The 27,985-nt window shown below is 42.2% G+C and overlaps 1 protein-coding gene across 3 annotated transcripts; it reads right to left on the reverse strand.

Annotated features, from left to right (window-relative positions):
* Positions 1-324: 324 nt before the first annotated feature.
* On the reverse strand, positions 325-26,938 carry EIF4H (eukaryotic translation initiation factor 4H). Of its 3 annotated transcripts, XM_081054037.1 has the most exons (7): positions 24,216-24,510; positions 9,169-9,356; positions 6,989-7,053; positions 6,808-6,904; positions 6,411-6,470; positions 2,547-2,684; positions 325-2,265 (listed from the first exon to the last, which is right to left on the reverse strand). In XM_081054037.1, exons 1-7 carry the CDS (start codon positions 24,272-24,274, stop codon positions 2,126-2,128), a joined length of 747 nt encoding a protein of 248 aa, XP_080910163.1. In that variant the 5' UTR covers positions 24,275-24,510; the 3' UTR covers positions 325-2,125. The 3 variants fall into 3 exon arrangements, with proteins under 3 accessions (XP_080910163.1, XP_080910164.1, XP_080910162.1); XM_081054038.1 differs by lacking the exon at positions 6,411-6,470; XM_081054036.1 differs by lacking the exons at positions 6,411-6,470; positions 6,808-6,904; positions 6,989-7,053; positions 9,169-9,356 and having other exon boundaries at positions 24,216-26,938.
* Positions 26,939-27,985: the final 1,047 nt, after the last annotated feature.

Here is a 27,985-nt window from a genome sequence, read left to right on the forward strand (position 1 = left end):
TTATGCAAATACTTGATTTCTTGCACATTGGGAAAAAAGTTCCTTACTCAACCAAAAGCTCTAGCCACACCCTAGTTAAGGTTTCTTTGTTAGAAAATCACATTTTTAGGAAACGGGAGAGGGGAGAAAACTGGCACCCTATTTCTAATCATCACCAGCTCTTTTAAGATATTAATTTCGCTGATCCTGTAACTTCCAAAAGCAAGATGATTTTCACTTAAATTACAGTACACTCTACTAAATATGGATGCTGCCCCCCAATCTCAAACTGTCAATTTCACAAGTAGCTAAAATGAACTCAAAAATAAAGACAAGCATTACATATTATGTAAGGTTTTCTTTTATTTAAAAGATCATTCACAAAATACCATATCCATAGATTTACTTTCTGTCATATAGCTGAATGTGTTAAGTGTTTGGAATTCCATTCTTACATTTAAAAGTCAACCGGATTGCCCAGTGTAGCTGAATTTGTTTTGTTCTTAATCTTTTCCACATTGAAGATGTAAGGAGGTCATCTGAAAGCATTCAGGTTTGATTACAACCACATAATGCATGTCTTTCTTAAGTTAAGTATTGGTGTTACACAAATGGTTCTTATTTCAGAAGCAAAGATGACAGGTGGAAGGAAAGAAGGGAGAGTTCTGTAAATTGCTGAGACCTTGTAACAAAGACAGTAAGAGAAGCCAAGGATGTCAGCTAGTGACGAACTACTACCTAAGCACAGCGCGCCGCGGAGGCCAGGCTACCCCTCAGCCCCCGTCATGCTGGTGAGGGTCTCTAGCTGCTGGCTGACCCCGAATGCTCCCAATGGGACAGACTGGGACTCGGGTGCTAAACAATTTAATTTGTTCACACATAGATGTTCAAGCTCAAAAGCTATTGCCTAGCCCCTAGCCCTGGGTAAATGCTAAACACTGTACGTGGGAACAATAAACTTTGCCCCAAAGATGACACCTAGCAACTTATAGCCCCTACCAGTTATTTTAAGGTTCTTGACAGCTCTGCATAGTAAAATTCTCAATTCATCAAGTGATACAATAAAGTGCCAGATTCTAGGCCCATTTTCATTATAAAATTAAGGGATAGTGGGAAGCACAGTATTTCATTGTTACTTATACCAGGGAACAGATCAACAAGGAAGAGACGACAGGAATTTGGATAAAGCAATGTCCACACTATCAAGTTAGCCCAGCAAAGCTCGACCACCACCACCACCACCCAAAGCACCTGTGCCCAGCGGAAGAGAAGCCAGCAGCAGGCAGCTCACTACATCCAGCCAGATAGAGGAGCCTCTGATACCGCCGGGGAACGGAGGAACACAGTTTGGACATGGTGTTGAAAAGCAACAGTAAAATGTGCAAACACAGTACTGCGTTTAACTGATCTTTATGCAAACTCCCCACCAGTTCACAGTCCTCTTTTAGCTTGTACTGTCTGAAATCTGAGCCTATTCTGCTTGAATAATCCATTTGGGGAGGGGGTAACAGAGACAGGACTACCTATAAATAGGGATGGGAAGGAATTTGCAAGGATCAACAGATGTTTTATCCCTGTTTTGAAAACAAGGTAACACAAATTCTGTGTGTTGATCACAGCTGAATAAAAACAAGATGCTATCCAATTTGTGACTTTTCTGTTTTTTACATGGAAGTCACAGCAATACAGAACTCAACATGCAGGTTAGAAGAGAAGCACTGAGAAAAATCAAAGGAACGACTGGAGTCTGACCAGTGTGTCTGAAGTGAAAAGAGAAGGCAAAGGAAAAAGATGAAGCAGCACCTCCATCCAAAGAGCTCCCACCTGACGGCTGCCTTTGTCCCTCTAGAAACTCATGTGCTGGAAGGAAACAAGGAGCAAGAAGGAAAAAGGACAGAAGGAACGTGGGGGAAGTGGCGGGGGGGGGAAAAAAAAGCACAAATCAGGCACTAGACACAGCAAAGCCAAGAATGTACTAAAAACCACTTGTTAACGGCTGACATGCACTCACAAGCTCTGTGTCCTTTGTAAGAAAGGAGGACAAAAGTCAGGCGCAGGAATGGTAAGTGCAGGACTGCCGGCCGGCTAGCCAGGCTGCGGTCTCGCTCTAACTCCCCCCATGCCCCACTCCCTCCCAGCTGCAGGCTCATTCCTGCTCCTTCTGAACCACTTCCTCTCTGGGCCGGGCTCCTCCGAAGATAGCAGAGTTGGGATTGGCTACTTGGTTGAGGGGTGTTGCAACTGTTCGAGGCTTAAGCTGGAGCCGTGGTCTCTGTGCTCTTTCCTCTGGTGGGGAAAAACATGATTTGTAAAGAATGGATCCCTCCCTCCATCCAGCAAAACGACCAAACAGATGCTGATCTCTATAGTCCAGCCCATTTTCTAAAAACGAACAGCCCTGTAGAACTATACCATCCCTAGATATGGTTACCACTTAATAATAAACTTATTATTTAAGACTAAGGGTGGACTACAGTAACTGTGCGTGGCCTAAAAAGGCAGATGTCCGTGGGGTGCAGACAAAATATCATGGGAAGGCGCCCTCCATTTACAAGTTGTCGCCATACCTTCTGTTGGTTCTCTGAAATCCATATTGGGCCCTCGAAGGGGAGGGCCATCTCTGAAACGACTCCCCATTGGGGGGCCTGTTCGCCGGTCACCGGGGCGACTCCCTCCCCTGCCTCCTAAGAAGTCATCCCTGAAGCCTGAAGAAGGAAGATGACATTGAATTACTTTTTAGACTACTGTTTCAAAACTTATTATATAGCTTGTGTGAATTGACTTTAAAATTTAAATTCTTTAGTTTGTCCAGCATCTGAAGTTTTTCCAAAATACAGCATTGAAAATGAGTCCAAATGTGAATCTGCTGGGTAATTTCAATGCTAACAGAATTTTTACATAAAAAAGAATCTTAGGAGAGAAAAACAAAATAAGCTGTTGAAATTCTTAGCTTACAGTATAAATGGAAAGACACCATATGAGGCTATATTCTAACAATACGAAAATCCTCAAAACACATTTTATTCTGTTTTCTAATATAAAATCTATACAGTTATTAAAAAGATAAACCTGAAATATTGAAGTTACAATTCAGAATGCAAAATCACAAGAAAAAAACTAGATACAAAGACAAAATAAAAATACGAAGTCACCTCTGGGTGACACTCCCCATTTTCCTGTTCCTGCTGCGTTTCAGTGTGGGTCATTCTAAAAGCAAAGCACCTGTGTGGTAAACAAAGCAGTTATCGGAGTAAGGCCCGCTCCCTAACGGGGGCAAGCTGAAGAGAGGAGAGCAGCTCACACCCGATCTGGGCCTCACCTCCACTGGCTGCAAAGGGGTTTTCCCCATTCATTCGTATATCTGCTAAAACAATTACCAACAGAAGTAAAGTGCACCTCATTTAAAAATGTTAAGAGACTACAATTCTCATCAGTGTGTAGAAAAAGAGCATTTTCTCAATAGACTGTAAGACCCTTAGGCTTTCAGTTTTGTAGTTAAGTCCAAGTCTTTCAGTTATGGGGGTGTAAGTTAATTAACCTTGTAACAATATTGAAATAGAGTTAATTTTCAGTAAAAATTTCGGAAGATTGTTATTAAACAAATGAGCTTGCCCGCTCTATTTAAGCTCCCAGAGGTGACTACTTTACTCCCTCCAAGGATGGTGCCATGGCTCAAAACTTTATGGGCACATATCTCTGAGAAGCCTAAGCCTGAGGAATCTTCTATATAGTTGATCCCCATTATTCAGAGATTTAGTATCTGCAAATTCATCTACTTGCTAAAATTTACTCAGAACCCCGAAATCAATACTAGCGGCGCTGTGCCATCATTCAGACATGTACAGAGCAGGGAAAGATTTGAGTCACCTGACACTCATGTTCTTAGGTATAACAAGGCAACACTCGGCCTTCCTGTTTCAGCTTATACTGTAAACAGATCCTTTTCACAATCCATTTAGTGCAAGGATTTTGCTCTTGTACTTTTTGTTGGGGATTTCTGGTGAAAACGGCCTCTAAACAGAATTGTCTAGTGTTCCGAAGTACAAGGTTGTGATGGATCTTAGGGAGAAGACGCGTTAGATAAGCGTCATTCAGGGAGTTGCAGCACTGCCGGCTCTGAGTTCCGTGCTAATGAATCAACGGCATTTATTAAGTAAGGTCTCTTTAAACAGAAACACACATCAAACAAGTTTACATGTTGATCAGCTGACAAAATCCTGTGGTCAGAGGTTCGCAGGAACCCGACCTTGTTATTGTCCTTGGGAGCAGTGGTTCAGTATTTAACTCGGCGTTCGCGGTGATTCTACGAACCTAACCACTGCTTACAGGAGAATCCACTATCTGCAATGGTGGTGCTTTGCCTGTTCTGTAAGGATGGCAAGGATTTTGGAAAAAGAGCAAGTTATCTGAAACCCGGTTCAGAGACGGAGTTGAACAATATCAATTTTAACAAAACAAGGAATGAAAACACTAAAAACATTTAGACCAAAGAGCACTGCTTTGGGGGAAAACACATTGGGACGCATATCATCAAGTATAAGGTTCTTCACAAAGCTGTTTAACCTGACACTTTCCGCCAAACTAATCTAAACCGTGACGTGTACCTTTCCACGTGATCATGGAAGTACAGTTACTTTCCCTTAAAGAGGTCAAGTAATTTTTGCTACCAGTGTTTAGCATAAAGCAAATCAGCTCACACCCGCACTGACAAGGCAGATAAACACACTGGTCCTTTGTCCAGGTGGATGAGACAGTGCAGCAGAGGGAAAAACTAGTGTACATTAATATCAGTGACAGCTTCATTTCAAAGTATCTGACGATACGAGCAGTGGGAAGATGAGGAGGGAAAGGCAAGGCTGACAAATACCTTTTAATTAAGTTTGATGACAGATTTCTAGGAGGCACACTATTCATGGGACTGTCCTGAGTTTTCTTTACAAAGTGTAGTTTAACACACTGGCTATTTCTGGTGGTGGCACTTTCTACATTTTTGTTTGTTTTCTTTGTATTTTTGGGTAATGCTTGATATTTTTCTTTTACAATGAGCAGGCACATGAAAGAAACAGCATCATTCTTTTAAAGAGTGAAAGACCTACTTTTACAAATCATGTACATAGGCATGACTCCGCCACGTGTGCCTTTCACCAAGACTGATGGTGGCACAGCAGTCTCTCTGGCTATGTTCACTGTATGTCTCTGCTTCAGAGTAAAAGCCCAACCAAGCCAACAGTAGAAAGGCATTCGTGACTTAACTTGCACAGTTCCAGAGCTACGAGGTCACTGTGCATTCCATGGTACCAGGAATGCACAGCTGGCAGGTCAGGTCAAAAACCACCACTCATCGAGCCACTAACTGCTGCACCTGGATTGGCTTTGAGAAGACCTTTGTTGCATGTTTCAATCAGAGACTAGCTTATACATAAAATTACAGGTTTACTGGATTATACTGTACTTTTATGAATAAGCTCATTTCTGATTGGCTAAAGGACTTTTAAAACTTAAATTATTCAATAGATACACAGTCATCTATTTGGCTAAAGCAGTTCTGGAAATACATTTAGAAAATCTTAAGACTCACAAGACACCTTGCATTAGTTTCCCCATACTTACCCATTACTTTATGCTAAGTTTTGTTTCGATGGGGGGAGGGTGCTAGGGTGGGTGGGTGGGTGTGTTCTCATCTTATATAGTAGAGAGTGCAGAGAGAGATAACCTCAAGTTTATAGGAAGCAGACTTACTTTTAATTTTCTACATTTTTACGACATACATCAATTATTTTTATAATTAAAAAAAATAAAGAGATGAAGAAATGTTTAGGACAGCTTCTAAAGCAGAGGCCTCGCATGCAAAATGACCTCTTGAGTTGAGCCAAGCAGGCACCTACTGGTCTGCCTTGGTCAAGCAAGAAAAAGGACGGCAAAGGGGACCGTGCCTCCCATTAAAGGATATGAGTTCCACGCCCTCCAAGAAAGGAAAACAGGTACCAGGACTCTTTACCATCTAACAGGGAGCCACCAGGAACCACAAATATAAGGCTTTCTGTAGGTTTCTAGACCCTCCATACTATTTCTAGAAATAACAGCACTTCTATTTGTGCCAGACACACAAGAGGCACCAAGGGGTTTCCTTGGGCTACACGGAGAAAGGCTGCAGCAGGAGATAAAGCACCGTGGGAATGAACAGCGGGCTATGCAAAGGTAACAAAATAAGGTGGATCAGGCTGACTCTCCCACAGTGTGGAACCTGGCAAGCCCTACACCACACATTTAGGTCCTAACACAAGCTCATCACGTGCCTGGGTACCTTTCAGGAAAGCTTCTTTTGTGAAAGGAACTACAAGAGTAGTTGGGCCAGGCCGGCTACACCCAGAAACGTACACCAGCAGCCAGGCCGTGGGCAGGGTTAAGTGTGAGACTGTAAATACTGATACCGGAATTGAAGTCATCCCGGGACTCCCAGCCACCTCTAGATTCTCGAGGGCCACCCATTCCTGAGGACACACAAAAAAGATAAAGTTGAGGTCGGATCGTTACCCTGCTGCACAAACATGGAAAAATTCATTGGGACGATACACAACTCAGGTGATGGGAACATCAATGAAATTAAAGATTTCTTTGCTGCCAACAGGGGGGGAAAAACCAGTAACAAAAAACAAAAAACACCCAGGCTTGCAGAAGCACCGTCCACTCTTTCTAAGACTTCACGTGTTTTTACAAGCTCTCACAGACCTACCAGACCTACGGCATGGAGCTCTATTAGTAACCTTCCAAGGTTGCAACCAGTGGGCATACAGCAAGTTTGTGTTCAGTTTTAGAAGAACCAATCACCTCTGTCATCTGGTCCACCTTTCCTGAATCCAAAGCCACCTTTATCTTGTTTTCTGCCTTCTGCAATGTCCACACGAAGTGACCGATCACCCAACAGCTAACGACAAGGGGAAAACAGTGTTAAGTATTAGCAAGAAAAAGTCTCAACTGCTAACATGACAGAAAACCTGAAGATACTTACTGCACCATCATATGTCAAGGCTTCCTTAAGGGAATCCACCTCATCAAATTCTACATAGCAGAAGCCTGCAAGAGAAAACAAACTCCATTTCCTCGAGGAATTGTGAGGTCAAGACATGGTGGGGTCCCTCTTTGTACCACTTCCCGACATCAGAACTACGACTTGTGTTGCATGGGGATGACTACAGACTAGCAGAGCCTGACAAGGCATGTTTTACTTTGCAGTAAGCACAACCTGACCGGTATGCCTTCTCAGTTACATTCCCTCAGAAAGTGCTCATCAAACCGGCAGTGAAATAGCAGCTGTGTTTTTATAAAGCTTTCTTCTTGTTTCAACCATAACATGAAAGCCTTTCTTGGATTACTCACCGCAGAGCTGTTGCTTCTGATTTCTGAATGACTTTAATATAACCTAATTGGGGTTTTAAGACAGATTTCAAATTCAATATCAAACATGCTTTGAAGGAGGAGGTTGAGGGTGCTTTTACTACTCGGGTAGTTGGTATAAAAACCTCCGAATAAGCCTGTCCCTCTACTTGCAGCACTCTTGCCTGTGTCCCTTCCTTGCCACCTGGAGTCACATGTGGGTTAAGTACTGCCCCTGCCCTACTGTGCCCACTGAGCCCCCTACCCGCCCACCCGCCAGCACGCCCTCCTCCTGTGTGATGAGCACCTCTAACACCCACTAGAGCGTTAGCACAGCAGTGCTGTGAGGCCTGGGGCCACACCTGCCCTGTTCACCACTTGCTCCGTGAGGACGTACTGCCGCTTGGCTGGGCAGTGTCCACCCCCCTGCTCCCACCCCCTCTAGTAGATTCGATGTTCAGAGAAACGGAGAAAAACCCAAGTTCCCAGAGGCCACAGCAGCCCAGTCACACATTTCACACCCAGAGCTGCTGAAATGGAAGAGGATCCTCTAGGCAACAAAATGTAAACCTTGCTGCCATAGACTTACCCAGAGGCTGGCTTCACCCACACATTTTTACCTTAAGTTTGAATTCCTAATGCCTATTACCAGGCAAACTGGGTGAGACTTGCTTTCACAAGCTCAACTGATGCGTGTTTCCCCGAAAAGAAGACCTAGCCGGACAACCAGTCCTGATGTGTCTTTTGGAGCAAAAGATATACAATGTATTTTATATATATATATATATATATATATATATATATATATATATATATATATATATATATATATATACACACACACACACACATATATATAAAATATAACCCGGTATTATATTATATTATATAACATTAAGACCCGGTCTTATATTAATTTTTGCTCCAAAGGACGCATTAGAGCTGATTGTCCAGCTAGATCTTAGTTTTGTGGAAACAGGGTATATTGCTTTCATTATTTGATCACATACTATAACAAGGCTTCAGGTTCTAAAGTCAAAACACTTTCAAAAACATAGAAACATGGCCTACACACAGAACCAAGATGAGCAACACCTCGGCTTCTTGTAGGCTTCCCCACTGTAAGTCACCAGTCACTCCACTTTTCGTGGATGTACTTCTGGATAAATAATGTAAAGCAAACGCCCATGTACCTCGCCTCATGCACTTAACTACTGGGCACATTTCCCTTCCGGCAACCTTGAAAGCTAGACGATAATGTCATTTGATTCTTCATTCTTATTCCTTCTTTGCTCAAGTGCCCTTAAGATACTAATCTACAGACACTAACTTTATCTGAAATTTGAGCCAGCCCTCTCCCAAACACATGCTCTGAAGTCACAAGTGTATAGTGACAACACTTATTTACATTATCTTTTGGATTTTATAACAACTAACTAAATTACAGGAAAACTACCAAGAAAACCGTACGAGTTGGCTAAGGAGAAAGGCACCTGAGAAGTCCATCGTTTTATCTGTTCACGTCTCTCCCAGCTAACTCCTTTACTAGCAGACAAGACTGCTGTCTAGGTCAAACAAACAACAGATTTACTCGGGGATATGCCCCATATTTCTACAAACTTGGTTATGTGTAAAACATTTTCCCCAAGTAGAAATGAAGGCCTATGGGTTAAAGTGCTATATTTGTATCAGCTCCTTGAACCAGGCAAACATTTAAAACACTTTCATAATTAGAGCCCTCTGGTTCACTAACACATTTAGGTTTAGACCCCTCCCCCCATAATAATGTACAATAAGAATTCCCCCCAAACTCACCTTTAAATTTGTCTGTGTCTTTGTCTCTGACTAGCCGTACACTCCTTATGCTGAGATCCTTAAAGATAGCATCTATGTCGCCCTGAACTGTATTAAAAGGTAGATTTCCTACATATGCTGTGTAGGGGGGCTCTGTGGGCAGCTCCTTCTGGCCACGGGAACCATGGCCACCAGCAGTGCCACGGGACCTAGGAGGGGAAACAGACAGGATTCAAGTTTGCCCACACGTTCCTGTCCCAGATCAGGGACAATGAAAATGTCCCCCACTCAGCCACACCCTTCAGGTGAAATGCTCCACTCTAACACACAATAACATCGTCTGGAAATTATATCTCCTCCTATGGCTCTCTCGTATTCACTTAGAATCAGCATCTGCAAAATGTTTATATCCTAAAACCTAAGCAAATGCCCTCCTTCACACCCAATACCAATACATAAACGGACTGTCCAGTCTCACTGCATTGTATTTAGGAGGGATTACTGAAGCTCCTGAAGTTTTAATGCACTCACAATACAATTGTTTCTTGCTACTGAATAACCACACTCGACTACAAATTTTAGATTTTGTACAGCAATTACTATATGTACTACTCTCCACTCCCATGTATTACTTCCCTGCGTCCTCAGACATATGGTGCGTATTACTAATCCATGTACACCTCAATACCATTTCCTCAGATGGAACAAGAGTGGGTTACCTATCCTTGGTGACAGAGTTAAAAGTGGCAAAGGCAGGACCTTGATTCTACCCCATCACCATGTGGAGGTAGCAGTTAAAATCCCAGCCCTGCCACTTACCAGCCATATGTCTTTGAGGAGCTCCCCACCTTCTCTAAGCTTTATTTACTTGTGAAATTGAGTTAATACTAACAAAAATCTTGAGTTACTGAGAAACAAAAACTATAAGGTGATCCTACACTGCCTGACAGTGTATATACAAAGTAACAAGTACCATTATCACAGCCGCCTACAACCTGAGATTAAAAATGTTTCATCTACGACGATTAAAAAAAGAGTGGGAGGTCCTTTAAAAATGAAGGGCTTTTCTTTTATTCCTGGCTTGCTAAAAATGTTTACTAGGAATGGTTGTTGAAGTTTAACAAGAGCTTTTTTAGCATCTCTCAAGATGATTATATAGTGTTTCTCCTTTGATCTAAGAAGTAGTGCATTACATGGATAACAATGAGTAAAGTTTCCCCCAAATTTTTGTTATCATAAATAAATTATAAGAAATTATATTCTGTCATTTGGATTATAGCCGTAAGTCAGAAACCTTAGAAAAAAAATGAGCGGGGCCATTACACATTTGTCCAAACCTACAGAATGTACAGCACCAAGAGTGCGCCCTAATGCAACTGGACTTTGGTGTTACCGACTTATCAGAGTACAGGTTCATGCACTGTAACAAATGTACTGACCACTCCTGTGCAAGCAGGGGAGGCTGCATGTGAGGGCGGGGGTATACAGGAACTCTAATTTCTGTTCAACTTTGCCACCAACCTACAACTGCTCTAAAAAGTAGTCTATTAAAATGAATTAAGGAATGAATGGGAAGGGGAGCTCTTCTTTACATCAATAAGAATGTCAGCTAATAAATTCAAAAGGAATCACGTAATTAGAAAATCACTACTCTGCAACCAACAACGCAGTAGTAACCAATTCAGGCCAGGCTCATCAATGGAGGCACAAACCACTGATAATGTGGTTTCGGGGGAGCAAGATATTTACATGATCTCGAATTATCCTCCACAGATGCCTAATCTCAAGGGGGGAGGGGGAGTTCCTTCTCAAATGGAAAAATGTGGCAGTCACCACCATAACCAGGTAATTGCTAATAATGGGACAAGCTTACATTATATGCCTTTTTTATTGGCATGGATTCTTCAAATCTGTCAAAGTTATGCAAGACAAAAAAGGCAGGGAGACTAATGAAATATGACAACCAATGCTATGTGTGATCTTGGATTCTGGAACGAACAGCTATAAAAGAAAAAGCAGATGGAAAAATTTGAATATTGAATTATAGATATGGTATCAATGTTAAATTTCTTTGAAGTGATAATTGGTACTGCAGTTAGTAGAATGCCCTTTTCCTCGAGAGAAACTTGAAAGTATTTAGGAGTGAAGGGTCAAGACAGCCAACATTTACGCATACATATATATGTATTAAATTTGGTCATTTTCTGTTGGGGGGGAAGCCACCATTTATTTCTAAAGAGTTTGGCATAAAGGATGTTGTGAGCATGTGTGTGTGTGTGTGTGTGTGTGTATAAAATGTGAAACTTACAAATAATCTATCAGAATCCAGCATATCATTTTTTCAACTTTATGGCGATTTGAAAAATTTTCAAAATAAAATGTTTGCAGAATACAGGAGGAAAAAAGTAAAAAGGGAGGTATTGTTTCTTTTCAAAGAGATATTTAAAACAAATGAGTTTCCTCACAATAATCAAAGATCGGCTCAAAGTCGTCCTTTATTCAGGGGAAATACTAATTTAATTAGGCTTGGAAAGCAACTTGATTTCTGTATATTGCTAGAAATATGAAAAATTCCACATGTGCCTTGAGAGAAATTCCAGGTAAATACCTGGTAATAAATATCAGTCTTTTAAGATATTTTTCTAAAGCCCAAGCCATGATATAATTCTTAGATGCCTAAATTTTTAAAATTTAATAATTCAAAATTCTGCTACTACCCAATAGGAAGTATTAGGTACCATTCCACGTTCTGTTCCAAGAAGAATGTCTGTGAATGAATCGCACCCCCGTCCCCCCCTCCCCGTTATTTAGCATTTCAGCACTATGGCTCGTGCACAACCCTGTTATCATCTCTATAACCACCAAGCCTAAATTATCTTTAGTAAGACCCTCTTTGGAACTGGATACTGAATATATAAGGCCCAGTATAATCATGTATCTGATGGAAAGCAGTCCTGGCCCTCAAGCAGCTCACAACTGAGAAGCACACAGAAGACCCGTGTACTACATGTGCACACGAGTGAATGTACGTACATACACAGTACATTCTCAAATTAACATCGATAGGTTCTGCGACTTTAAGTAAAATGACATAATGAAACCAATTTCACCGTAGGCTAATTAACAGAAACAAGAGTTAAGTTCCTACGGCATCTCATTAATGTCACACTGAAACCACGCTGAGGACCTGCTGCATATGTAAAAAAGCAAAAGGCTATAATGATTTTTTTAAAAATTTAAGCTAAAGGGAAAGATGAAGAGATGGTAAATTTCCCAGATGTTTGGTGAATTAGGAAAATGGAGGTAGGAAAGCTTGCTGACAGAGCACATTAGATGTTTACCCGAGAACCTATGGAGGGCGCTCAATGTAGGACTGAGAAGATGGGGGTCAGAGGGCCTCTGAGTACAGGGGCCAGGGGAGCCTGGGTAGGGACGCTGCGCCCTAGGTGAGCGCGGAGATGACAGTGCCACGGGATAAAAGGCCAGCTCGGGCTTGGGAAGGTAGAAGAATCCCCTCTCAGGCAAGCAGTATTTTAAGAGCTAGAGATGTGGAAACGGCTAACTAAGCCCTCAACTGGCTCATTTTCCCCTAGCCTCACAAAACCACCAGTGGCTCAATACTCTCGACCTCATTGAGAATTACTGAAGCCGTCCTAAACACCACCCTATCTGATGGGGTCAGTTCTAAAGGACTTAGATGCTTTTCATTGAGCAGGTCACTGAACACACTACAGGGCAGTGGGACCAGGGCCACGGAAGCAGATTGAAATGTATCCACTTGAACATCTATGAAGCTTCTACAGTGTGCCATCAACGTGAGAGATCAAGCCCAGAGAGTGCATGTGCGTACAATAAAATATACCTTCTATTATCAACCAAATAAAAAGGATCAAATGCCAGAAAATTCTTTGAGCTAAAATCCCTGATACCGTTGACACTAGTTTCAGTTTAGAGAGAACTGTTACCTAAATAAGTAAGCTGTGCACAGGGAAGCACTTCCGAAAACAGAGAAGACTGTTCCGATACCTTAGCTCGGTGTAGGACCTCTTCCAAATCACCTCATACCTCAAAGTTTCCTTGTCATTTTATAAATATTTCTAATCTTTATAAAGATGTTTAAAATTGACCATAAAAACACTTCATAAATACTGAGTAATAAAAAGTTTAGTAACAATTCTACAGTGTTAGGGAAGGCCGAACACGCTCAAGACTACACGGTTCCCGCACAAGCAGGAGGACCCCGGCAGTGGTTATAAAACAGGAAGCAAGTGATATAAGCGGCGGGTGGGGGCAGGCCCCTTCCCCATTCAGAATACATACTCGAAGGTCTGTGCTATAATCACCCAGTCTATACCATCCCTGCTACTAAGCAGCGATCCTCTCTGCTCATTACAGCTCCTTACTGTCCCATGGGGACAGTCCATTGATTTTAAAAACAATGTACGAAGTCTGACAATTAAGTTCACGAACTCAACTTAGAAAAGTGCTACACACGTCATTGCTGAATGTCACTAAGGTCACCTTGGAAGTGCTCCCCTTGGGAATCTATGCACTGACGCCAGCACCTAGTCCACCCTTCAAAGCAATTTTGAAACTCTTTTTCTGGAACGGCCATCAGAGCTGTCGTCATATTACACTTGAGGTCCTGAATATCATCAAAACGTCTGCCTTTCAATATTTCCTTTATCTTCAAGTAAAGAGAGAAGTCACTGGGGGCCAGGTCGGGTGAGTAGGGAGGGTGTTCCAATACAGTTATGTGTTTACTGGCTGAAAACTCCCTCACAGACAGTGCCGTGTGAGCTGGTGCGTTGTCGTGATGCAAGACTTGTTGGCCAAAAGTTCAGGTTGTTTTCGTCTAATTTTTTCACGCAGATCACTTTTCAGCACTTCTAAATAGTAAACGTGGTTAACTGTCCAGTTGGTACAAATTCGTAATGAATAGTTCCTTGATATCAAAAAATATTATTAGCAACATTTTTTGACTCTTGATTTGGACTGACGGAACATTTTTGGTCATGGAAAATTGGCTGACTTCCACTGTGCACTTTGACGCTTTGTTTCAGGCTCGTGTTGGTACATCCACGTTTCATCACCAATGATAACACAGCCCAAAACATCGTCTTGCCTCTCCAACCGGTCTTGGCAAACTAACTCTCTGCTTTTGTTCATGGGTGAGCTCCTTCGGGACTATTTTTGCACACACCTTTCTCATGCCACGATTTTCAGTTAAGATTTTCCTGTTTATCGATGTTTACTTGTTGGCTATGCTTCTCACAGTCAGCCGACAATTTCAGTGCACAATTCGACGAATTTTTGCAATGTTTTTGTCAGTTCTGCTCATTACTTCATCAGTGACATATCCTCTCCCCTCAGAAAAACGTTTAATCCATTTGTACACTGCTGTTTTCTTCATGGCATTATCCCCATAAACTTGGACTAACATGTCCCTGATTTCACTCTTGCCAAGTTAAACAAGAAATTTAATACGTTCATTGCTGTAATTCAAGCTCAAGACATTCTTGCAACGGCACACAAAACACACAAGAATGAACGCCACTCAACAAGACACTGCCACACATCAACACGAACACAGCTATGAGACACTGGTATGCCGTGGTTATGAAACCTTACGGAGCTGTTTGTACAGTGCTGCCAGTGTAAGCTCACGGTGGAGCATTCGCAAACTTAATTGTCAGATCCCATATGACAGTTTCAAATAATCCGTAATATCCTAAGAATTAGGAAATCTAACTTTCAACTCCAAATACAAAGTCCTTTACGGGCAAATCACTTTTCTTCATTTAGCTCAACTAAATATCTGAATGTCCATAAGGTATAGAGTGCAATACAGAACTAAGATTCAGTTCCTGCCCTTAAGGAGCTGATAATTCAATTGAGGGTGGGGTGTGGGGTTTGTTCATGCAGCTAGAAAGGAGAAATCCCATCCCAAGCAAAGGATTGCAGAAAATTCAGGAAGATAGCAAGGAGAGCAAACCTCTGCAGAGTGGTGCAACAGGAACTTGGACTCCACTTTCCAGATAGCAAACAGGGAGAACACTGAACTTGTAAGATGATCATATGTGAGTAAGCAAAGATATGTAGGAGTGAGAGACCAGAGGAAGAGTAAGTACTGCACATAAAAGAAAGAGCAGACATTATTAGAGTTGGGATTAGATTTAGTAAGTAGATAAAGAGAAAATTACATGCTCAAGACTTATTTCTAAAGTGTAACAGTTAATGAAAAATGAGAGCCGATGCAGTGGCTGTGGTTGGAGCACCATGCTGAGGTCACCGGTTGGATTCCCACATGGGCCAGTGAGCTGCGCCCTCTACAGCTAAGATTGTGAACAACGGCTCTCCCTGGAGCTGGGCTGCTGTGCGCTGCCAGTGGTTTACTGTGTCCTGCTGTGAGTGGCCGGCGGCCAGCGTTAGTTGCTGTGAGCGGCTGACCAATGACTGGAGACCCACTGCCTCAGCGGGAGTCTGTGTGTATGTGTGTGACACACGGACCCACAAGGCTCATAATAGCAGCGTGGGCCAGGGAGCTGTGTCCTACACAACTGGACTGAGAAACCACAGCTTGAATGGGAGTGTGGGCGGGGGAGGTGGAAGAAGGGGAAAGAAAAAAAAGAAAAATGAAGGACACATGGTAAATTATTTCTGGGACGGAATTTTATAGATTCCTAGGTGCATTAGAAACTATCCACAATATAAGCACTGTTGCTGTCACTCTTAAAACTTCAAGACCAACGCCAAGATACCAAGACTACAGCTAACCTCTCTTTGGTATTTGGAACATTAGGTGTTCTTCTATTGTTTCTAGTAGGTAATAACAGATCATTTCATTAGCTGATCAACAACGCTGGTCTCACATGTGCCATCCAGAAACACTTTATTAGCACATACCGTGGCATGTGGCACTACGTTAGATCCTCCATAAAATCACAGTAAGACTGCCTTTATAAGAGTAAATACAAGTGTGCAACAAAGCCCAAATCCACTGAGCATACTTTGAAAAAAGAGAAAAGAAAAAAGTAATGGTCAAAATGTGTAACCTATTTATTTTCTAGACAGTAATCAAAAAAGGTTAAGTTCTCAAAAGCCAAACATTATTTCATTTACACCATTTCACACTACCTATTATCTTACAATAGTAAGATACACTAGCTATAAATCAGTGAACCAATATTGATACATTGTTAACTAAAGTTCCAGGAGCCCCTCCGAGATGCCACAGCACATTTTAGTAGTTGTAGCTTATGTGTTTAAAAATGAGCCCAATGCAACCTGGATTAAAAGCACTTCTTTCCAAGAAGATCTCCCTCTAAAGTATATGCATTTCCAAGGCCTTCAATCAGCATTCAAAATTAAATCCCTTCATCTTGATAACTGTCATTTACTACAGGATATGTGCATGGAAGCCTCTGAAAGTTTCTGGTCAACACTGGGTGCGGGGTAATGCCTATGGGAAACTCTTCAATAAGCCCTATTTTTAAGAAGCTCTTTTCTGCCGTGAATGAGAGCTTCTTAATTCAATCACGTTTGTAAAGGCCTTGCAAGAAAATGCAAAGTAGTTCTCAGGCAGGAACTCAGTCTTGTACATTGCTATAGCTCCAGAACTATTCCAATATCTGGTAGACTTACCAGGGGTGGGAGGAATGAAGTCATAGGCCTAGCAACTACTTGAGCACTGCAAATAACTTCTCTCACCAATATTTGGGAAAAAATGAAATACAACACAAAGTTCCATGTATACAGATGACATCCCCACTTAGGTACTTAAGTGTTTTTCCAAAAATTTTGGGCTGTGACCAACAGCAAGAAGTACGTTTTACACCATGACTTAATATATGCGTACATACATACCTGCCTGCATATTACCCATACAAATAAAAAGCTTGCCCAAGAGCACTAACTCATAGTAAAATGTACACTATTCTCTGTTCTACTTCATCTTTAAAAATGCTTGTCAGGATTTCATCATCTACCAAAAGGACACAACAGGTAGTTTGAAAGCCTTATTTTTAGACGAATAATGAACACAAGGGGGACTTCTAGTTTACAGTCTTTTAGGGAATTTTCCTCATTAGGAAAAAGGCATTTATCATAATGTACTAAAATTTTGGATTCCCACACATTAATAAAAGCAAATAAGTGGGTTGTTAATTAAATAACTTCATATGGGTGAAAAAGATTACTCAATCAAAAAGTTCCAGATTTTCCAGAGGAAACAAAATCTTAAACCTCAACTCTATCAGTCCTCAGAGAACACTGCTACAAAACACATTTGTCTTACAGCTATGGCGTAAACTATTTCTATGGATTAGTTTTGAACTTTATAAGCCAAGAGTTCTTTTTTCTAAATTAGAATGCTTATTATTTGAGATCTGACATTCTACAGATTACCAGCTCTAATTAATTTTAAATGAAACTTCATTTTCATTCAATGTTGGATTTTATATGATCCACAAATAACTTGCAATTATACACTTTACTTTACAATTTTCAATTTAGGTACCTACAAAATACCATAGACCACCATTTAAAATCTAGGGTTCAAACTCAAAAGGCCTTCAGTTATAGCCTTTTCTTCATTTAACATTTGAAAAAGCAAAAATCTAAATTACGTGTACAAAACACATATGTATTAAAAAGAATACTTAATATCAATAATTGTTTCCCACTATCGAATTTATTTCAATTTACAGCTACCTCACACATAGTTACAAGAATTAAATGTATTAAAAGTACATGGGGATAGTGCAGATGCCTGACCACTGTGCTGTACACTTGAAGCTGAATAATATTGTGTGTCAACTATAATTTTATATAGTTGGAATATAATGCCTATATATATATAGTCACGGGATATGGCGTGCAGCATAGGGAACAGTCAGTAGAACTGTAACAGCTATATACAATGTCAGAGGGGCAATAGATTGGGGGAGGTGGGTTATCTACTTTGTGAGGGGTGAAATGTCTGTTACATTGTTTTGTACACTTGAAACTAAAAAAAAAAAAAAGTCATGGAGAAAAGCTACACATACCCCCCATTTACAAAGAAACAGCCAAGAAAAAGAGAGGAACCTATCAATTAAAAAGATTTAGTAGGCAGAACGACCAAATGCAATGTGTACACCCTATCTGGTCCTGATTCAAACAGATCAGCTGCACATCAAAATACTATATGAGCTAATTAGAGAAATTAAGTATTTACTGGGTTATTGTAACATTACGTTTTCATATGTGATGATATTGTGGTTATATTTTTTTAAGTTTTTACCTCTGAAACTCATAGTGAAGTACTCCTAGATGAAATGAAATGATACTATGATTTGCTTTAAAATAATCCATAAGTGTGTGGAAGGAGAGTGAAGCAAGGAGGTATGGATGAAATAAAAGTGGTCACTTTTTAAAAAACTGGGCAAATGGATACATGGGGTGGATTATTATCCTAGACTCTGCTTTTATGTTTTAAGTTTTCTATAACCAAATATTTTTTGCAGATTCAAACAAGCCAACTACATGAAGTAATCTTTGAGACAACTGGGAAAACATGAACACGGACTGCGTAACAGAAAAACTGGTGGTTAAAAAAACCCTTACCAATTAGAAATACATAAATCAAGTATTGCAAGTATTTTAAGATAGAATGTTAGGATGGCTGGGATTGGTTTTAAAATACTCTATCCCTTCCCCACAATGGGCAAGATAGATGAAACAGGACTAGCAAAAATGTTTATGAAGTTATAACTGGGAAATTAATGGAGTAGCTTAATGGGTAGAGTTTATTTGGGATGATGAACAGTTCTGGAAATAGATAGTGGTGACGATTACACAGTACTGTGATTACTGAATTGTAATCATTGTGAACATTAGTGCCACTGAACTATACACTTAAATGGTAAATTTTGTTATACACACACACACACACACACACACACACACACTGGGTTAATGGCTACACGAGGGTTCGATATACTAGTCTCTACTGTTTATGTGTGAGAATGAAAATATTCAGATTAATTTTTAAGTGTTAGATAACATGAGCAACTGGTAAATTCCAGCCCAACCTAGACCACACTGAAGTTCTTCCATTAACAGAAAATTAGCTCATGCAGCAATTCTTTACATCTTCAGTCTCTAAAGAGCGCTAGAATGCACTTGCTTTGGTTCCAGACACCTTTCGGTCACTTAACAGCACCTTAGGCTTACCAGCTGCTGTATCCCTGTTAATTCTGCTCTTTTCATCCGACCTACACAGATCTTGCATGCAGCCTTAGCACAAATCAAGAGGGGGCACCGAACTAAACTATTACTCTTTACCAAGCACTTAAATAGAAGCAGTATTAAATAGAAAACAAAAACAAAAAACCAAACTCCAACGAAGAACGTCCCTGGTAAAGCAGTAAAAATTATTTTTATTAAATCGTGACCCCCGTTTTAGTATTCCATGTTACGAAATGGAGACTGCTGCTTGTACCATGGTCATCTCTAGGAAAAGCACTCATGCAAGTGAGTGACAAGCTGAACTAGCTATTCTTTTCATGGAACGCCATTTTTACCTGAAAGAATTGACAAATTATGGTTACTCAGTCTTGTGTATTAGGCAGACATTTTTCTTGAAAATTAAGTGAGCCTGTCACTTTGAGGAAAACAACTAAAAGTATCTGTTGCAAATGATAAAACGCAGGCTTTTAAGCAAAAAATAGAATTAAAAAAACCTTGTCTTTATCAATATACGCTTGACAGCCTCCCAATCCTGAAAATTTTCAGCTGAACTCGGATGGTGATGGTAATAAACATGACTTCTGATACTGCGTAACGAACGTGAGAACATCTGGAAATCTTGCATAACTCAGTCAACTGGTATTTTCCAAATGATCGACGTGTATCACTCACGTCACTCAAAATGTAAGACAGATTGGAGGATTTTAATGTAACAGTATGAAGTCTATTGATAAAAGTTTCAGATTCTACATTGCAACTAACCTTTATGGAAACTACCACTTGTTGAGTTTTTGTATAGTTGTAAATAAGAATATGTACAACTAACTGAAAAGGCTATTGAAATACTCCTCCCTTTTCCAACTACTTACCTGTGTAAGGTTGGATTTTGTTCATAAACCTATGTCAACCAAAACTTCTGAGAGTGAATACAGAAACACATATGAGAAACAAATTGTCTTGTATTAAGCCAGACATTAAAAAATTCAACTGATTACTTTAACTATAGAGAAATGTGTGCAGAACAAGGGAGATCAGACTCTCCATCTACCTGATACTGGAGTACAACGCTTAGGTGGAGGTGCCATGTATTCAATGGAGTATCAACACATTAGAGCACATCCAGAGCCCCATCAAGCAGGTACATTTCAGGAATCATAACATGGGGAAAACTTCAAAAAATATATGACATTCAATTTAAAAAGATGACTTTGATGAAAAAGCAGAGGCCGGGCATGCTCTCTTGCCCAATTCTCACTTCTGTTTCGAGAGGAAAGCTGGAAAACTGGAAGATGGAATTTAATCTTGGACTAACAACACCCCCCAAGCATTCTGCTTTTTATGTTCCAAGCTCCTGGAAAGATTTTTTGAATTTGTATCGTCTTCCTAGATCACTAAGGTTAATTTCAAATAGAAATATAAATGTAAAAAACATACAAAGCAAGTTTTTAGAAATCTCAGAGGCATTTATACTAAACATTCCAAGCATAAATTCTGTAACAAACCAATAACATACAAGAATAAATTACTTAGTATTGATTTGTAACACAGCACCCTAGATGACAGATTTCTTACTTGACTTTAGAAATATAGCCAATTAAGTAAAAACTCACTCAACAGAACTTTTCCCACTTTACTAATCCCAAGGGAAATATTTTAAGAACTGAAAAATTACAAATCAAGAGCTACCAATTCTTTTCAGCTTACATGTGGGGAAAATGAGGCTCAGAGAGGTAAAGGAGCTTGTTCCAGATCACACAGCTAATACATGGCTGAGAGGACTGACACTCAAGCTATGGTCTGCCTGTTCTAAAGCTGGGGCTTTTGCCTGCACTGTCTCCCAGAGACCTCCAGGTATTTGTGGTGACACTTCTCATAGAGGATAATGATTTGGAATCAAGCACTGGGAGACTGGGGAGTGGAGAGAAGTATGACAATAAACCCAAACTTGCCATTTGGTAGGTAAACAGGACTTTAGAATGAGCTTTTCAATACGTTTACTGATCCCGTCATCACTGAAAACAGCTACCATTTTTATACAGTGCTTTCCTTCCTGTTTTAAGTTAAAATATGCTTAGAAATTTAGCCAGATACGCCAAGCTAAATTTCTATAAGACTCAAAGTTTAGAATTCTTATCCCCCTAACTGGAACCTGATAAAGAATGCTTAAGTTTGGTTTAATCAATTTCTGGCAGGTTCCACTTCAGCAACCTCTATTCTTGCTAACTCCAAGTTCCAACCTAATCCTCACAATTGAAGGTTTTAGGTTAAACACTCAAAAGGCTTTACTGCACTTAGAAAAGTAAAATCAGTATTACTCTACACTTTTTTGCCAATGGCAAATGAAAAACTAGAACTTCAGAATGATAATTTAGCAAATTGCAAACACAAAATACATTCAAAATCTGGTACAATGAACTCTTTGATAATATGGAATTTTGTTTTTACTTGCTTTTTGAGCAACAATGCAGTACCTGGTTCTCTTTGGTTGCTGGGGTTATGCCTCTATAGGCTGGAAAAATAAAGCTGTTGCCCAATATTGCTTCCTGACAACTGCACTGGTTATTACATATGACTATGAAATAAACTTATGGGGAATGTATAATTATAAAAACTAAGTTTTTAGATTAAGTTTTAGATTATGACCGTATATTTCAAACCTGCTATTCTTTTCACGTGTGACCAAAGCGGTTTAGATTGTGGAATCTTATCAAGCTAAGGAGTTTTAGACTAGAGGTAAGGTGCCTTACAAAAGTACCAAAAGAAACAATACAAGACTGAAATTTCCATTGGGGGTGTGATCTTCTATAATGCGTGAACTAATTATATCTGGACATAAGCAAACAGCAGGGAGACACCTGTTGGTGTGAACACTTCAAATAACAATTGAAATTATCTTCACTGAAGAATATCTGGTCAACTATCCTACCATCTTGCTGAATTTCAGAGATTCCAATAACTGGTAACTTCTGGTCTTATAAAATTAAAATAACACTGAGTCTGGAATAGGAAAGCTTTGGCACAGACTACTCCACAAGTCTGGACCTCTGTGAAGTTTTCAGGCCCACTCTAGACTGACATGAACAAACAAATTCACCAAAAGATGTTTCAAAGTACTTGTAAGAATCTGAGCAATATATCCTGTGTGCTTTTACATAAATATGAAGTCAAATGGAAAATTCCAAGAGGTCAGATGTAGAAAGTGCTTAACAGTAAAGAGACTTTAAAAATGTTTTTTTATTAGGAAGCTTAGGAGATGTAGAATGCTAGCTACTGTTCTCTCATATCAGTCTTTGGAGGACATCTGGGCAACCTGCTAACATTTTCAATTGTCTCTGATATTGAAATGAATAGCACCTTAAGAGAATTTTACTTTTGATCACTTTCTATTGCTCACAGCACTCCACCTGTCAAATGCGGCGTCCACTAAGTCCAACTTGAGCACCTCAAGTCACCAGAAGAGCGGGCAAATTTGTGAAAAAGCAGCAGCAGAAGAAAATAACCCCCAGGCTCAGTATATGACTTATTGTAGTCCCAAAGCAACTAAAACTCCTGGGGTCTGCCTTAAATTGAACTACTCTAAGAGTAGTTTTCCTGGGTACTTCTAAATGGAAGTTGCGTGGTGGTGGTGGGGGGGATCCTAGTTATTAAATTTCAAGATGACTTAAGTACAAATTTGATGTCTAGAAACCTATCCCAAAGGCAGTAATTTTACATGTCATCCAACATCTATTTCTTTTTTTATTAGCAAATAAAATATTCTTTGTAATAACAGGTGGCTGGCTCCGCTTCCACGAATGGTACTGGGTACACTCCCGCACCAAAAAAAAAAGCCTTTGTTGGGGCCATTCCCAAACCAAGGCATTAAAAAGATCATTCTTCACTAAACAAAGATACTTTTGGGATTGACACCCAGGAGACCGGACACCTCAGTAGGTACTATTGTGGTGTTATCCTGGGAAAGTAATCCTTTCTGTAAAAGCACACAAAGGCCAAGTGTGTTGTTCTTGACAAATAAGATGTTCACAGTCTATCTTCTAAATTCTGTAGGAAGTCACTTGCATTAAAAAAAAAAAAATAATAATAATAATAATCCAGTGCGGGTCCCTGGAGTTAAACACCATAAGCTTTTTATTTACCAGTCAAGGGTTTTTTTCTTTTAAGCAAGGCGCCTCCATGTCGCGCGGTCTGTATCGGAGCCGAATCGGAAGGCGGCTAAAGGCTACCGCCCAGAGAGAGACACTAGGGAGAGAGAACACGTCCCGCCGGCGAGCACGCGGCACCTGTCACGCAGACGCCGCGACCCAGAAGAGAAGAAAAGGCCGCGGTGTGCTTGTTCAGGCGGCTCGTCCCTCCCCGCGTGAAGCGGCCCATGCCCGGGCTCCGGCCGCCAAGTCCCCGTCCCGCACGTAAGGACCCAGGCGGCTGGCGGTCGGGCTCGGGGCTCGGGGCGCCCGCAGCGCGCGGGCGGGAGCCGAGGCCGGGCCCGGGACGGAGACGGACGGGCCGCGCCGGCTCCGCCGGGCTGGGCGACGGCGCTGGAGGCCGGGGCTCGCCCTCCGCAGCGCCCAGTGACGCCGCGGCCCCGGCCTGCGGCCGAGCGGGGCGAGGAGGCAGGCATCCGCCCCGGAGCAAGCCCCCGGCAGTCTAACCGCCGCCGCCCCCTCCCCGAGCGCGCCATTTCCAGGCCCCAGCCCTACGCGCCTCTCCAAGGCCTCCCCCGGCCCAGCCCGGCTTCTACCTCCCGCCGGCCCGGCTGTGCGCGGGAAGGCCGCCGCCCCGGGGCCCCCGCCTCCGCCCGTGCCCCGCGCCCGGACGGGGCCCGCGCACGCCGGCCTCACCCTCTGCCGCCGCCGAAGCTGCTGTAGGCCCGTTCGTCGTAGGTATCGAAGTCCGCCATTTGCCGTCTCCGCTGCGAGAGGAACCAGGGTGAGCGAGAAAGGACCCCGCAATATAACTCCCCCGCCCCGCCGCCGGGGCTGTCCGCAGCGCCGCCTGATCGCAAATCGCACGCACGCGCGCGCGCGCGCACGTACGCCGCGCCGCGCCCGGCCTGCTCCGCTCCTGGGCGCGGCGCGCTCGGAGGCCCGCGTGGGGCCGCGGCGCGTGTGGCCGGGCGCTGGCCTCGCGCCCCCGCCCATTGTGTGCTGGCCCCGCGGCTCCTCCCGCTGCCGCCTCCTGCGCCTGCCCCGCCCGGGGGCGCGAGCCTGGCCGGTCCGTGGGAATCTCCGGCGGCTCCCTCCTCCTGCTCTGACGGCCGCTGTCCCGCTGGCCTCGGCCCCTGCGCCGGTCCCGCTGCGCTTTTGCCTTTTCGCCTCCAGATCTGGCGGGAAACCCGGAGTCCTGCTCCGCGGGACCCCACTCCGACACTGTCTTCCCGGCCAAGGGGTCGCCGGCTACCACCAAAGAAAGGGCACCTCCTCCAGGCTGGACACCCCCGAGCCGGGAACTCGCTGGGAAGGCGCGGGGCGACGGCGCGGAAGGGGGGAGGTTGGGGTCCGGCTGTGAGCGGGCGAGGAGACGGGCGTGCGGCCGTGGGTCGCCTTCGGGGCCTGCTCGCCTCCTGGGTACCGCGGTGGGAGAGGGGGGTCGGCGTGAGAGAGGGGGTGGTGGTTGAACAAGCGGAAGATGAGCGCACCTCGCTTTTGCAGAAGTCACTGCACTGGAAAAGAATTCCATCCTGACGTGAGTTCCATCTAGCGACAACGATGAATGGAAACGCAATGAGAACGAATTAGGTTTGTGATTAAGGCTGTGCTAACATGGGGTACTCCACACCCTCATGCGTCTAGGCACAACTGAAAAGAACTTGATAGAGTTCTTGTGTGTATGTCCAGTACGTAGATATAAAAGAAGTATACCCAGTACGTATAAAAGTATAACGGTGCTTTTCTATTTAAACATCTTCTGCTATTTTATCCCAGGACTGGGATTGTCAGAGCAGCTGTTAACTCATTTTGTAATTTTCCCGTCTCTTTCCATATCATAAGACCGCTTTACTGTCAGATAGACAGACCCTAAGTGGCCTGGGTCCCGCCTCTTACGAGCTGTGTGACCTCAAGCAAGTTACTGAACCTCTTTATGTCTCAATTTTATCTGTGTAAGGGGAGGATATCACCTGCCTTCTCAGTGTTGTAAATATTACCTTAAATTAAATGTTTGTAAAATGCCTGTTCCACAATAATCTATACTGAGCGCCTATTTACTATGTGTCTGGCAACATTATAGGTGTTTTGCATATGTAATTTCCAAATCTCCAATATAAGCTACAGCTATGGAAACCCCCAGAGAGAGGAAGTGACTTGTCCCAGGTCACACCGCCTTGAATTTAGCACATGGCTCACAGGAGAATCAATGGTTTCTTCTCGCCTTGCATGGTTTCAACCCAGACCTCCTTCCACATCTCTTTCCCATAACTCCATTACTGTTAAAGTGCACTTAAATGCATTTGACTGAATGAAAACCTTAATTACTCTTTCTTCCAGTTTTATTGAGACTTTAATATTTATTACTGAATGGCATTACATTTTTTATTCCAAAGTCTCCCGGTCCAAAGCCACCTCAAGGTGAGATCCTGGAGGTCAGGAACCATGTTGAGAGGGTTCCCTCTGTCATCTCCCACAGAGCTCTACATGAGAAGGGGATAATTTATAATTAATGAAGTAAAAGGAGGGACGACTCGGAGAAAGGCCTGTGGCTGAGGCTCTCCCGGCACGAGCCAATCCTTTGGTCAGCACCTCCCTCCTGGTTTCATCCTGTTTCTACCCAGCTAGCACCGAGGCCCCGTCTCTTGGGCCATACTCCTAGACCATAGGCCCTTTTTCCTCGCGTTGGTTTCCAGCACACAGCCCACCTCCCACCCAGGATCCAGAGGATTGAGGCCAACCCTAGAAAGTTCCATAAACAAGCTGACTGCCTCCATGGCAAAGATAGATGTCCAGCCTCTCCTGAGGTTATTCTCATGAGCTTTGATCCTAATTTGTTGCCTATCTCCTTCCCCAGAGTGGATATCCAAGCCTTTACCAGCTCCCTTGAGCCCTGGGGGTGGGGGAAAGGCAACCCTCCTTGAAGGCCCCACTGAGTACTACTTTCTCTGAAAAGCCTTACGTGTAATGGTGAACCTGTGGATTGCATTTCAAACCGCCTGTGTAAATCCTGGCCAAGCCACTTTCTACTAGTTGTGTGACCTCAAGCAAATTGTTTAATGTGTCAGTTCTTTGTCTATAAAAAAGGAATAATAGTCATTGTGACACCAGCTTTCAGTATTCATGCTATTTTTTAAAGTTCTGAACTGTTGTTTTGTTGGTATAATACTGTTAACCTATCTAAAAGCTGAATTCATTTTTATGTTGAAATTAAAATCAATGACTCAGATATTCAGTTTACATGAGGAGACGCATTGATACTGTACAAATCTCCTGTGTGAATCTTTGTAATTATCCCTATTGAGCTGCTGGCAAAGCTTCTGTTACAAGCATGAGTGTTACTCTAGGTTAAAGACTTTCCAAACAAGTGAATATGAATGTGGAAAAAAAAATTGAAATTGACACATGGAATCTCCATTTTGATGAAAATAAAGGAAAAAAGTACTAAATATGTTTTCTTCCTAACCAAAACTATAGCCCTAAAAATGTGCAGATTTTGCACATTTTGCACAAATAACTCAAAAAACTTCTAAAAGATCTCAAATGTATCAAGTAAGAAGTGGAACTGTTTGAAGAAGTATGCTTCTACTCCGCCCCTTTGGTCTGTTTTCCACACGGTAGTTGTAGAGTTTCTTCTAACCCAAATCAAGGCATGTCATTGCTCTTCTCAGACCCTCCCATCTTCCTGAGTAGGAGCCAAAGCCCTTGCTATGGCCTAAAAGCCCTGTGTGGTGTGCTCCCAGCCGGCCCTCCCTTCTCTCCCATCTTTCATCTGCCCGGTCACCCTGGCTTCTTGGCTCGTTTCTCTAACACTCCAATCACCTTCCTATTTCAAGCCTCTGTTTCTACTGTCCCATGACACTCAAATGGCACACACTTTGCTTCCTTTCTGTCTCTGCTCAAAGGAGCCTTCCCTAACTGCTCTGTTTGAAATAACCATAGTTCCTAATTTTCTCTTTTCTGCCCTGTGGTTCTTTTTTCCATCACTTGTCTCACCTGACTTCTCATTTATTGTTTTCTTATTTAATACCTGTCTTCCCTGAGAGCAGGGAGTTTGTTTTGCTTGCTGCTTGCTGATGGAGCTACAGCACCTATGGCAGGGCCTGCTTCATAGAGGTCCTCAGTAACTAAATAGTGGCGCTTCTCCGAAAACTGGAACCAGTGAAAATATTTGGAGTCAGATGAAAACCCTTTCTTCATCATTCATTTACTCCCATCCCTCAACTTTGGTAGCATTGTAAAGAATTTCTGCAGCCTCTGGAGTTCTTTGGTTAGAAAAAGCCCTGTGACTCAATAATGATACCATTCATGTGCTTTATTGGTAATATATTTAACAGTTTTATTGAGATATAATTCACATACCATACAATTCACCCATTTAAATTGTATAGTTCGATGGTTTGTGGTATATCCACAGAGTTGTACAAACCTTAACACAATTTTAGAACATTTTTCATTACCCAAAA

Source organism: Rhinolophus hipposideros, assembly GCF_964194185.1.
Source record: "Rhinolophus hipposideros genome assembly, chromosome: 7".
In the NCBI taxonomy this organism is placed as follows: domain Eukaryota; kingdom Metazoa; phylum Chordata; class Mammalia; order Chiroptera; family Rhinolophidae; genus Rhinolophus; species Rhinolophus hipposideros.

What these genes read in the sequence shown, in the direction of transcription:
- EIF4H (XM_081054036.1), bottom strand. Translation starts at nt 25,053, where the DNA reads ATGGAATTCTTTTCCAGTGCAGTGACTTCTGCAAAAGCGAGGTGCGCT. An exon ending in AGCTTCGGCGGCGGCAGAGG is followed by an intron (nt 2,685 to 24,215) that starts GTGAGGCCGGCG and finishes TTCCTTCTTCAG; the next exon opens with GCTTCAGGGATGACTTCTTA. An exon ending in TTTCAGAGAACCAACAGAAG is followed by an intron (nt 2,266 to 2,546) that starts GTATGGCGACAA and finishes TTTCCCCACCAG; the next exon opens with AGGAAAGAGCACAGAGACCA.